Source organism: Balaenoptera ricei, chromosome 14, assembly GCF_028023285.1.
Source record: "Balaenoptera ricei isolate mBalRic1 chromosome 14, mBalRic1.hap2, whole genome shotgun sequence".
Classification (NCBI taxonomy): domain Eukaryota; kingdom Metazoa; phylum Chordata; class Mammalia; order Artiodactyla; family Balaenopteridae; genus Balaenoptera; species Balaenoptera ricei.
In genome coordinates, this window is record NC_082652.1 from 42763943 (window position 1) to 42777998 (window position 14056).

The 14056-nt window shown below is 37.6% G+C and overlaps 1 protein-coding gene across 3 annotated transcripts in view; it reads right to left on the reverse strand.

The window, feature by feature from the left end:
- Positions 1–349: 349 nt before the first annotated feature.
- SS18 (SS18 subunit of BAF chromatin remodeling complex) overlaps positions 350–14056 on the reverse strand; it is an 83255-nt gene continuing 69548 nt past the window's right edge. For all 3 annotated transcript variants that reach the window (XM_059894390.1, XM_059894391.1, XM_059894389.1), the window contains one exon: positions 350–2124. In XM_059894390.1, the coding sequence (XP_059750373.1) occupies positions 2098–2124 (27 nt within the window). In that variant the 3' untranslated portion in view covers positions 350–2097. The remainder of the gene's footprint in view (positions 2125–14056) is intronic.

The following is a 14056-nucleotide window of genomic DNA, read 5'->3' on the forward strand; positions in this document are numbered from 1 at the left end:
TTCTTAATGTCAGTTGAGCTTATTTCAAATGAGACAGCATATCTACACCAGGTTGGGTTCAGTACAATTTTGTCTCCTCAACTCATTTATCTAATTCAGTCATCTTGATTATGGCCTCATGGACTTCATTTTCAGAGAAAGAATTCTGTAACAAACAGCCCACACACATGCTGATTACTGCACAGTTAATTCTAATTAACTTGGGCATGACAGGAGAATTTTGATAAAGTCCTAGAATACAAATAAAGTCTGCTTATACTAGGCTAACTTATATAAAAAACCCACAGCATAGTCTCCAGACAAAACAAGAGAGTCAAAGAGATTTAATTTAAAAAAACAAATGAGAAAATTAAAATCACAAATAATTTATTCTTCCGTTAGAGTTGATACAGTTTTAAATAGCAACAAAGTACACAGTGGTGGAAAATTGGCACAGAACCTAAAAGCGTTTCCATCACAATAAGGCTGTCCATGCTTTATGTGTTCAAACTTGATGTCCATTTTCTACTGACCATGTTGAAAAAAACCCTATTCTGACCTTAAAACACACACACTCTCTTTCATACACACACAGAGACACATTAAAATTTCTCCTTTTGATTACAGTATGTTGAGAACAGTACATTTTGCTTATTCAGATTTATCGCACCCCTTCTGTTTTGTTTCCAGTTAGAAGTGGGGAAAAAAACAATTCAATTATAAAGAATATACCTTATTCCCTGGGCACAGGCAACTGTGATGAAAATAGCAACTTACCTTTGGGCTAGATCTTTTCAGATTACGCTTAAGTAACTGTGGTTATAAACTTCTCAATGCATGATTTCCTGCCCAATGCAATATCCCTGAAATTAGCTAAAACAATCAGGCACAGGACAGTCTCAAATATGATTAAGTATACCATGCTAATAAACAAAGTGATCTGAAATGCAACCTCTATGCTTTTAATACAGATCATAATAAACATCATCAATAAGTGTTTTCCTAAACATCTCTATATTAACCAACATAAAAAAGGGAAAAACTTAGAAGTGTTCCTTCCTTTATAAATGGCGTTATTTCCAGTCAATAAAGGTTTGTAAAGTCTCCTGAACTATTCTTATTATATAAACCAATTATCCTTCTAATGTTAAAAAATAAAATTACCGAATCAACGTTGACTCTTCTTTGACATCATTTATAAAATGTTTTGATGTTACTTACTAAGTTCCCTGATTACTCAAACAAGGTAAAATTAACACTTTCACTTTCAGTTATTGCTCTTTTAGGAGAGGATTACCACTTCACTTACATGAAACTGTTAGCAAGATTCTTCAGATCCAACATGAAGTAATTCTTATTGCCTCACATTTTAAAACTGTATTATAAATGATCTTTTATAAAAAGGTTTTAACCCACAAAACTGGAAAGCTTTTAAAAAATGTCTTTTTACTTAAAACTGTATCACAGTGCCCTTGATTATCTAACACATAAAAGGGATCTGAATTTTCTCTAAAGAACATAACAGTGGACATATGGTGTGCTTTGTCTTCTCCCTCACCTTCAGCTTCACAGAACACCACTTTGAGACCAACACAATCAAGCATCCACCATGCTCCAATCCCCATTAACAGAGGACTTCTGATTCTGTCCAGTGCGTAGTGTACCTCCTTGCATATTCACCACATGAAATAAACGTAATATACAAAATATTGCTGCTGTAAAAAGTGTACATTTCCCTCTTCCCCTTACAAAAGAATCTGTGGAAAAGTATTAAATTCCCTTAACCTTCATAAACATACAAAGCTGTTCACACCTTTCAGTCTGTAACAGTCCATTTGAAATACTGTTCCGAAATCATTGCAAATTGGTTATGTCATTCTATTTTCTGTCCAATGTTGCCATCTAGAGTAGACATGTGAAATCAAGAGTATTTTTGCACTACTGAAGCCTTTTATAACTAAGCCACAAAGGCTGTTTACTGATGAAACAGCCACTTATCCACAAGGTTTTTCCAAAAACTAGATGGAATGGAAGGGTCTCTTCACAGGGAGGTGTCCACAGTGCTGAGGCGACAATATGGCTGCTAACAGATTCTGGCTATTGGAATGTAAGTACTTTTCACTGCTGGTAATTCCCATACTGTCCCTAAAAGATAAATTTAAAAATATAATTAGATCATAGGTTGACCGTAATAGTTTGGCACAGAAAATTACAAATCAATCTTAACACTATCATACTACAAAAGCAACTACAATTACAACAAACAAAAATTGTTACATATAATATTTAGGTACAGAGTATCTCTGTAATTTCTTCTGATATTACAGTCAACTGCAAATGGATTTCAAAGTCTATGAGCCTAGAACAGCACCTATCAGAGTGAGAACTCAGATGTTTGGTGAATTTTATTGAACTGAATCAAGAATGAGTGAGAAGTTCTGGTTCTAAATGCTGGCATAGCATATACTAGTGTGTCAATTATATTCTAGTACAACAAGTTTGTGACTGTTTAGATTATTATAGTGACTTATGAATTAACACCAAGGGTATTTGGGATAAGTAGCAAGGATGGAAAGATATTTGGGAGATAAAGGAAAAAGAACCTTCTAGCCACACTATGGAATTTGGGCCTCTGCCCGAGGCCAATGAAGTATTCGCAGAGGTATTCAGACAGGCAGCTGGTACATAAAATCAAAGAAAGATTGTTTTTGATTTTGTTGCTTTTAGTAAGGTAGACCGGAAGGGCCTGTAGGCTGACAGGAAGGGAAAGAAAATGAAACACAGGTATAAAAGAGGTAATGAATGAAGTAACAAAATTCTACAAGGGAGGTAAAAGTGTCCAGTATACAACCGTTAAGGCTAGCTTTTGGAGAAAAGGAACATCTTTTCCTTCAAAAGAGAAGAAAGGTAGAAGAAAAGAGGAATGTACTAGAAAAAATTTATTTTAATAACAGAAATGTCTTAAATGTGTTTAAAATAGATGCTCATAAAAGCACTTTGGCACATAATCAGTTAACTGCTTCCTTTGGCTAAATATCCCCCCCTCCAAGTCAAATTAACTATTTTATATCAAGAAAGTATTCTTATAGTTGAAATTCTTCTGTACAATAAGAAATAGTACCCTAAAAGTTTACACTTCCACAGAAGTAAGATATACTTGAAAATCTGTTGAATACCACTGTATCTAATGGAATAATGCACTATAAATAGAATTAAGGTATTTTAAAAATATTGATGTATTTTACATAATTATATTCAGAAAAATTTAAAGTCAATGCTCATCCTGAAATATCTGTAGGTAAGATTTGCTTTAAAATACTCAATAAAATAGGGTGTGGGTATATAAAACAACATTGGTAAAATGCCGATAATTGTTGGATTTGGTTGGTGGGTACACAGGGATTCATGATGCTCCTCTTTTTGCTGTCTTTGTTGAAAAATTCCTATAATACCAAGTGTAAAATAAGAAATGCTTAGCATACAGGAACTTACTATTCAATTGTTACATTATCTAAATACTGAGTTTAAGTCCCAACTCTACTGTTGCCTTTTCATTTGAGCCTAAGGAAAGCTCTTTGAGATTCAGTTTCTTCACCTATAAGGTGGGACTGTAACATACCCATCCCTGGCTCTCAATTTTCTTTCTGTTTAAGGTTACACTAGTTCTACCTCATTTATTTGTTAGGACACTTAAATAAGAGAGGACATGAGAAAGAGCTTTCAAAAATTATAAAAAAGTATAAATAAGCAAGTCTCAATGCTGGAAGGAAATGCTCCCACAGTGAGTATGTGTGATGAGATATTAATGATGAAAGCGAGTTGCACATATTATGAATGACGTGAAAGCAGGAGAGGTTAAGAACTGGTGTGCTATATAAATAAAAGCTATAATGTATCTACTATAGCATGAATTACTTGATGATAGGGACTAGGTCTAATCCATTATTAGGCCCCAAGTATTGAAGAGTGCCTGACTCATAAGACTTCCTCAATAATGTACACCAAATATGATATTCAAGCAATTACAAAGCAATTACAAACATTTATTGAGCAAATACTATATGCTCATCACCATAATAAATTTGAAAAACAGGAAAGGTAAGACTTACAAATAAATAAAGGATAATTGCAGAACAAGGTCTACAAGAGTTCAGAAAGGAAAAGGCTATCCGGCTAAAGTAATTTGAAAAATATTTAAGACACTGTGAGAGCCTTAAGAAAATAGTAAAATTTGAATGGCAGAGAAAAGAAAAAGGGGCACTTCAAATAGAAGAAACAGCTAAAGCAAAAGAATGGAGAAAAAATAGGTAAAAAATGTTTAGGGAATTGGAGAGTAAAAAAGAATATACAATAATCAGGACTAGAAGCTATTGATTATTTGTTAACACAGAGCTTGAAGTAATGGATACGATAAGTCTGGCTAATACCAACAATAGCCGACTCTTAATATATCTCAATAACTTAATATATCAATAATATATCTCAAAAACAATATATCTCAATAACTCGTACCATGTGTCAAACACTGTAACAAGTGCTTTGTGTCCATCTGTTACCTGTGCAGTAAATGTGATTTCCATTTTATGAAGAAATTGAAGCACTGATAATTTAAGTAACTTGACCCACACCGGATCACTTTGCTAGGACAAAATCAAATCACAAGCAAGCCTAAAAAAACACTGTATATCTGTGACCATTAGCAAATTCCAGGGTTAAAAGTATGGGTTTGGGAAGCAGAAATCAATGTCTAGTTTTAACTCTCCCACTTACCAGTTTCTTGTCCTTGAGGCAAGCTATCTACCTTCCCTTTCTTGACTGTCTCATCCAACAAGTGAGGATAATCATGATTTCTACTTGAAACAGTTGCTCAAGAAGAAAAGCACGACAGCACTCTGCAAAGTGCTGGTGTGGCTGGAGGCAGGGGCGCCGTGAAGGGCCCAGTCCCTGGGTCTTAGCCACTCAGCACTGGCTGTCCAGCTTGGCCCTGCTTACCCGTCATCTTGGGTGGATCACTCCAACTCTCTAAGCCTCGGCTTCTCTCTCTCTCTGCTCCTTCAGTTTCTTTGTTTGTAAATTACAAAATTCCTCTGACTGGAGTAAAGAATAAGTGGGAAAGGAGGCAAGAAGACAGCATGGGAGGATCCTTCATCCCATCATGAACTTAGGAGATGTTAATGGTCTAAACAAAGATAAGGCAGTGGTCAGAGAGAAGTGGATGGATTCAAGAATGTTGAAGGAAGTCAGGCTAACAAGATTTTGTCATTTATTAGATGGGGAGAGGGAGGAAGACTTAAGCATCAAGTGTGGCACATGGCATTCTAGCTTGGCTATAGTGCCCCTCTCTCTCTAAGAGAGAGCATAGAAAGGAGGAATGTGTGGGTACAGAAACTATGAATTTGTTTTGGTTATGTGAAATTGATGTGATATTTCCAAGTGCAGATGACTACTAGGCACCTGACTTTCAGAAGAGAAAGTCAGACTAGAAATAGAGATTTGAGAGTCAACAGCATGGTAAGTTAAAACCATGTGCGTAAATGAGATTTTCTAGGGAGTGTATGGAGTGAAGAGTCCCTAGACTGAGCAATAAATTTCTTTCTTTCTTAAAAGTATTCTGTCCCAGTACTTTTTAGGGGTTTCTTTCTCTGATCTTACAATCACCATTCAAATTTAGTAAGTGAAGGCCCTACATATTCACTCACCAATATTTATTGACTACTCAATGTGTTCTACTAGGTGATGGAGACTCAACAATGATAAAAAACAGATGTGGTGATGTCTTTAAAGAACTGACATCCTAGGGGAAGAGGGTATGATAATAAACAATAACTACATAATCTGTCACATGGAGATAAATGCTATGCTGAAAAATAAAAGCATCTAACACCATATTTCATGAAATTTTCCTGCTAAGATCAGGAACAAAAAGCAGGGATGTCCCCTCTCACCACTCTTTTTCTACACTGTACTGAAATTCCTAGTTTATGCAATAAGAAAAAGAAACAAAGGTAAACAGACTGGAAAAGAAGAAATAAAACTGTCTTTGTTCACAGATGACATGACTGTTTAGGTAGAAAATCCCAAAGAATCAACCAAAGAAACTCCTGAAACTAATGAGCAAGGTTGCAGCATACGAGGTTAACACAGAAAATTCCCCTATACACTAGCAATGAATAAGTGCAATTTGAAATTAAAAACAATACCATCTACATAAGCACCCCCCAAAATTAAATATTTAGGTATAAATCTAACAAAATATAGAGAGAGAACTGTGTGAGAAAAACTAAAAAATTAATGAAAGAAATCAAAGAACTAAATAAATGCAGAGAGATGTTCCATGTTCGTGGATAGGAAAATCAATATTGTTGCGACGTCAGTTCTTCCCAACTTGATCTAAAGATTCAACACAATCCCAATCAAAATCCCAGCAAGCAAGTTATTTCTGGATATTGAAAAAATAATTCTAAAATTTATATGGAGAGGCAGAAGACCCAGAATACCCATACAATATTGGAGGAGAAGAACAAAGTCAGAGGAGTGACAATATTCAACTGCAAGACTTAATATAAAGCTACAGCAATCAAGACAATGTGATATTGGTGAAAGAACAGAAAAATAGATCAATGGAACCGAACAGAGAGCCCAGAAATAGACCCACATAAATATAGTCAACTGATCTTTGGCAAAGGAGCAAAGGTAATACAATAGTGCAGAGATAGCCTTGTCAACAAATGGTGCTAGAACTGGACATCCGTGTACAAAAAAATGAAATTTAGACACAAATCTTAACAATTAAGATTTTCTTCATTCAGAACATAAACTCAAATAGGACCTTTACCTAAATGTAAAACAGAGAACTATAAAACTCCTAGAAGATAACATGAAAAAAAATGTAGATGACCTTTAGTTTTGGAGTGACTTTATAGATACAACACCAAAGGTGTGATCCATGAAAGAAATAACTGATAAACTGGACTTCATTAAAATTAAAATCTTCTACTCTGAGAAAGACAATGTCAAAAAAATGAGAAGACGAGCCAAGAAGACAAGGCAGTATTTGCAAAAGACATGACTGATAAGGACTGTTATCTAAACTATGCAAAGAACTCTTACAACTCAACAATAAGAAAATGAACAACCCTATCAAAAAATGGGCCAAAGACCTGAACAGACGCCTCACCAAAGAAGATATAAAGATGGCCAGTGAGCATACTGAAAAGGTGTCTACATCACATGTCACTGGGGAAATGCAAAATAAAACAACAATGAGATACCCCATACACTTACTGGAATGGCCAAAATTCTGAACACTGATAACAGCAAATGCTGATGAGGATGTGGAGTTAACAGGAACTCTCATTCATTGCTGGTGAGAATACAATATGGTATAGCCACTACGCAAGATAGTTTGGCAGTTTCTTACAAAACTAAATATACTATTACCATATAATCCAAAAATCATGCTGACTCCTTGGCATTTATCCAAATGAGTTGAAATTTTATGTTCACACAAAAACCTGCTCATGGAAGTTTATAGCAGTTTCTTTCATAATTGCCAAAACTTGAAAGCAACCAAGATGTCTTTCAATAAATGAATGGTATATCCAGACAACAGGCTACTATCCAGTGCTAAGAAGAAACACTTTATCAAGTCATGAGAACACTTTAAATGCATATTATTAAGTGAAAAGCCAATCTGAAAAGGCTACAAACTACATGATTCCAAGTGCATGACATTCTGGAAAAGGCAAACTATGTAGATCAGTAGGAAGGATAGGGGGATGAATAAGGGGAGCACAGAGGATTTTTAAGGAAATGAAACTCTTCTGTATGATATTATAATAGTGGATACAGGTGATTATGTATTTGTCAAAATGCACAGACTGTACAACACCAAGAGTGAATCTAATGTAAGTTATGGACCTGGGGTGGTAGGTTTATTGATTATAACAGATGTACCACTAGGGTGTGGGATGTTGATAATGGAGTAGGCTATGTATGTGTAGGGGTAGGGAGTAAATGGAAACTCTCTGTACTTTCTTCTCAATTTTGCTGTTAATGTAAAACTGCTGAAAAAAAGGTCTATTTTTTAAAAATTAAGTAGGTTTCTGGTCAAGACAGATTTATACTCCAGCCTGAAAAAAAACCCAGGGCTTCCCTGGTGGCACAGTGGTTAAGAATCTGCCTGCCAATGCAGGGGACACGGGTTCGAGCCCTGGTCTGGGAAGATCCCACATGCCACCTGGCACCCGTGCGCCACAACTCCTGAGCCTGCGCTCTAGAGCCCACGAGCCACAACTACTGAACCCGCGTGCTACAACTATGGAAGCCCAGGCACCTAGAGCTCATGCTCTGCAACAAGAGAAGCCACCACAATGAGAAGCCTGCGCATCGCAACGAAGAGTAGCCCCCGCTCGCCACAACTAGAAGAAAGCCCACGTGCAGTCATGAAGACCCAACACGGCCAAAATAACCCCCAAAACTACAAAAAATATATGAAATACTTGTATTCAGGACACAGGACAGAAGGTAACAAAGAACAGCAATCTGTGAGAAATGGGAAACAAATGAGGCAAGCACTCTGATTACTGCATCTTACTGCACTGAGAGTTTCCACACTGCAGCATATGGAGAGGAAGTGAGGCTGGGTCTGAGGTAAGGAGATAAAGCTTAGAGTCTGAAGAGAAAAAAAGGAGCTAGAGTTCACAGGCCATAGTACCAAAGAGGAAAGAAATGCACAGAGAAAAGAAATGCACTGTGGAGATCTGCAGAGGAAACCTCCTGAGTATTCAGCATAGCACTAATATGCAAATGCATGCAACGAAAATACCCAAGTCCCAGAAAAGAAATACCCCAACGGATTAGAGGAAACAATTCCTGCACTCACAGAGGAATGGAAATAGTGTTTATTCCCACCAGCCAGAGTGGAAAACCTCATAATTCCAGGGCATTGGGTTGAGTACCCAAAAGGGTCTTAACTCACTAGTGGGGATATTTAGCCCAGGACTAAACACTGTCTGGTCCTGCCTAACAAATCTTAAAAGCAATCCCCAAAAGATCAAGCTGTTTTCAAATTACTAAACTGCATCCCAAAACAAAACTCAAAAATGTTTGTAGGAATACAAATATATCCATCACTCAACAACGTAAAAGTAATATTTGCAATTTCTGGCATTTAATTAAAGATCACTGCACATGGAAAGGATGAGGAAAATATGACCCAAAGCGAGGAGGGAAAAAAAAACAGTAGATCAGAACTGGCCCAGATGTTAGAATTACCAGAAAAGGATATTAAAGCAGTTAACGTACTTATATTCCTCATGTTCAAAACTTGAGGCAGAGACATGGAAGATATGAAAAAGACCCATATCAAACTCCTGGAGATGAGAAATACAATGTCTGCAATGAGACACATCTGGGAGTGGATTAAAAGCTGGTAAGACAATGAACAAGAAAAGATTAGTGGACTTCAAAACACAGCTACAGAAACTACCCAAAATGAAACAGAGAGAAAAAAAAGAATTAAAAAATTAAATAAACAGAGGATCACTGAATTATGGCACAACTCTAAGCGGTCAAATACACATGTAACTGGAGTCTGGGGAAGAGAGAGAGGGGTACAGGTGTAGAGAAAGGAAAAATATTTGGTCAGAATTTTTCCAAATTTGATGAAAACCATAAAGTCACAAATTCAAGAAGCTATACAAACCCCAAGCATAAGAAAATACTCAAATAATTTGGTAAGGGGAAAAATCTTAAGAACGGTCAGAAAAAAAAAATACACTAACAGTTTATCACCAGAAGACCTGCATTACAAGAAATCTTAAAAGGAAATCCTTCTGGCAAAAGAAAATGATACCAGATGGAAATACGGATTTATCATAGGAATGAAAAGTACAAGAAACAGTAAATACATTAGTAAATATGTGACTCTTTTCTAATCATTTAAGTATCTTTAAAGGATAATTGATATTTTAAACAAAACTAATTCCACATACTATGAGGTTTGTAACATATGTAGAAGTGGAAATTATAACAATAACACAAAGGTTGAGAAGAAATGAAAGTAAACTATTATACTTTATATGAAATGGTATAATATCACTTAAAGGTACTGATACATGATACAATATGGATGAACCCTGAAAACATTATACTAAGTGAAAGCAGCCAATCACAAACACCACATATGCATGACTCCACTTAGCCTAAATGCTCAGAATAGGAAAATCCATACAGACAAAAAGTAAATCAGCTATTTCCTAGGGCTGGGTGTTTGGAGGGAAATAAACATACTTAAAAACAAACAAACAAACAACGGTACATCTTAAAATGATGACTGGTATGTGAATTATGTCTTAAAAACGATTTTTTAAAAACAGAAAAAAATTCAAAATAAGATAGAAAATGAGGAAAAAGGACAAAGAACAGAAGGGACAAATAGGAAAAAATATCAAGATGACAGACTTAAACCATTATCCATATTCACGTTAAACATAATGTTCAAACCCCCTCCATTAAAAGGCAGAGATAGATTGGGTAAAAAAAAAAAAAACCAAAAAAACCCAAGTCCTAAGTATACGCTGCCTTCAAGAAACAATTTAAACATAAAAATACAAATGTGTTAAAAATAAAAAAGATTAAAAATATATTATCATTCTAGTACTAATCCAAAGAAAATGATATTACTATTAGACAAACAGATTTCAGAGCAAACAATATTACCAGGGATAAAGAGAGTTATTACATAATGATACAGGAGAAAATTAATCAAGACATAAAGATCCCCAAAACATATGCACCTTAAAAAATGTAGCACTGGGACTTCCCCGGTGGTGCAGTGGTTAAGAATCCGCCTGCCAATGCAGGAGACAAGGGTTGGAGCCCTGGTCCGGGAAGATCCCACATGCCGTGGAGCAACTAAGCCTGTGCGCCACAACTACTGAGCCTGCGCTCTACAGCCCGCGAGCCATAGCTACTGAGCCCATGTGCCACAACTGCTGACGCCCTCACGCCTAGAGCCCGTGCTCTGCAACAAGAGAGGTCACCGCAACGAGAAGCCCGTGTACCGCAGCGAGGAGTGGCCCCTGCTCGCCGCAACTGGAGAGAGCCTGTGCGCAGCAACGAAGACCCAACGCAGCCAAATAAATAAATAAATAAAAATTTTTTAAAAAGTCACATTAAAATACATGAAGCAAAAATGAATAGAACTGCAAGAAAATATAGACAAACACACAGATATAGCCAGAGATTTAATATTTAGTATCCCTTTCTCAATAACTAATAGAACAGAAAATCAGCTAAGTCATAGGAGACTTGAACACCACTATCAAGCAGCTTGATCTAACTGACATTTACAGAACATCCCCACAGACCATATTCTGAGCCATAAAAGTCGTCTCAATAAATGCAGAAGAATTCAAGTCATATCAAGTATGTTCTATCAAGATGATGAAATTAAATGGGAAATCGGTAACTGAAAACTATCTGGAAAATCCCCAAATACTCAAAAACTATACACTTCTAAATAACTCTTGGGTCAAAGATGAAATCAAAAGCGAAATCAGAAAATATTTTGAACTGACTGCAAATAAAGACACAACAGAAGAGGGAGCGGTAAATACAAAGGTTCTGAGGGAGAAACATGCTGGAAACAGGCCAGTGTGACTGAAGCAGAATGAATGAGGGCGGCTATAAATACAGAGGTGAGGTGGTGGGGTAGGTGCTGGGGACATGAGCTGAGCAGGGCCTTCTAGGCCATTATATTACTCTGGGTGGGAATGAAGTCGAAACACGGTTATGCGCAGAGGGGTGGCCTAATCTGACTGACGTTTTTAAAAGATCACTGTAGGTCCTGTGAGGAGCACATCCTGTAGAGGAGCCAGGAGGAAGCAGGAAGACCAGGAAGGAGGACAGTGCAACAGTCCAGATGAGTGAGAGTTATGACTGTGACTTGGGTAAGGGCAGGAAGTTGTGAAAAATGACTATAGATACGGCATGTATTTTGAAGGAAGAGGGGATGAGATTTGCTGGCTGACTAGACGTTTGATTTGCAAAAAGAAGGGAGTCTAGGATGACTCCGGGTTTTCCGCCTGAGGAAGTGGAAAACTGAGCTGCTGTTCACGGAGATGGAAAGACTGACCCGGGGCGGGGGGGCGGGGGGAGAGGGGGGCCCGCAGCCCCTAACAGGGTTCTCTCCCAATGCCCCTCTTTTAATTCATCCTGCATACTGCTACAAGAGTCACCTGCCTAAACACCACTATAATTAGATTTCTTTTCCATTGCCTTAACTCTCTTCAAGTGTTGAACTACTTTCCCTAAAACGAAGAAACCAACAGGTGTTTGGGTTGGGGGGATCCATGAGATAGATGTGGGGAGGCTACTAACACTAGAGTAGCTAGAATGGTCCCCTCCTCATAGCCTTTTCCAATGGGGAAGAAGATGTGTCTGGCAACTACCCCAGCATCATGGGTCTTTTTCTACTGTATAGTCCCAAAATTCCTGAGAACTTTAAAGGGTGGAATAATTATCATGATAAAAGAAGAAACATATTATATATCTATCATATATGCCAGCCACTGCTATATACTTTAGATACATCATTTAAAACACTTTAAAGGCTCCACATTGTTATCAGGATAAAGCCCAAGTTCCCCAACATGGTTTATAAGAGCCCTCCTAATCTGGCCCCAATTCATCTCTCCGCTCTTGCCTCTTCTTCCCCACACTCCTGCTTTACTGAGCCACACATCTTAACACGAGTCCTTTGTGGGTGCACTTCCTTCTGACCAGAATATCCTTCTCTCCTCCACAACCAGCTGGCTAATACCTACTCATCCTTGGGCTCTCGCACTTATATAATACTTCCCAAGGAACACATGTCTGGGTTAGGAGCTCCCTTCCACAAAAATCTTGCCTTTCCTCATCCAAGTACTTCTCACACTATATCGTATCATCTGCTTACTTGTCTGTTCCCACCAAGACTCAAGTTCACAAAGGCAGAGTCCATGTCGATCTTATTTCCCAATATAGCCCCGTCTTAGGTACCTGGCATATAAATGTTGCTCGAGAAACATTTGCTTAAGGAATGATGTTAAGTTTGGGAGACTTAGAAATATGTTGATTTAGAGAGAAAATGATGAAGCTGAGGAAAATGACAAGACATCCAAAGAGAGATGTTCTGCTCACAGCTGGAAAAATGGAGCTGAAGTTGGGTTGAGAAGAGTAGGCTAAGGACACTGAAAATGTAAGACAGGGTGAAAATAGAGACTGGGAAAAACACTAAGCCAAGGATTGATATCTGGGGAAAAGAAAGATGAGAAACAAGTAAAAAATAAAGGAGGAATCACTGAAAATATAAGAGGAACAAAACAGTACAGTAATATAGAAGCTAAAGAAGACCACTTAAGAATGAAAACAGGAACAGGTGTCAAATGTAAAGTGAAGTCAAGGAAGATCCAGATAGTTGCTCCATGAGCCATAAGGACCAGGTCTGTTTTACTCATCTAGGACATAATATAGTATCCAGCACACACAGAAAATTAATAAATATTTGTTGAATTAGGGAGTAAAGGACCACTTTTCAACAGTTAACCTGTGGATGTGAAGGAGCCTACGTTTTATCTGCTCAGGGATCTTGTCCTTAGATACTCACTAGTCAACACTTATTTTACTTTTAAAATTTAGATAAAACTTCTGCCTAATCCTTTGATTTAGTTCTAGTGTATTTTTTTTTTAGTATTACTTATCTGTCCATACTTTTTTTTTTTTATTAAATTAATTAATTTATGTTTGGCTGCGTTGGGTCTCCGTTGCTGTGCACGGGCTTTCTCTAGTTGCGGCGAGCAGGGGCTACTCTTTGTTATGGTGGGCAGGCTTCTCATTGCAGTGGCTTCTCTTGTTGCGGAGCACAGGCTCTAGGCGTGCAGGCTTCAGTAGTTGCAGTACAAGGGCTCAGCAACTGTGGTGCACGGGCTTAGCTGCTCCGCGGCATGTGTGATCTTCCCGGACCAGGGCTCAAACCCGTGTCCCCTGCACTGGCAGGCAGATTCTTAACCACTGCGCCACCAGGGAAGTCCTG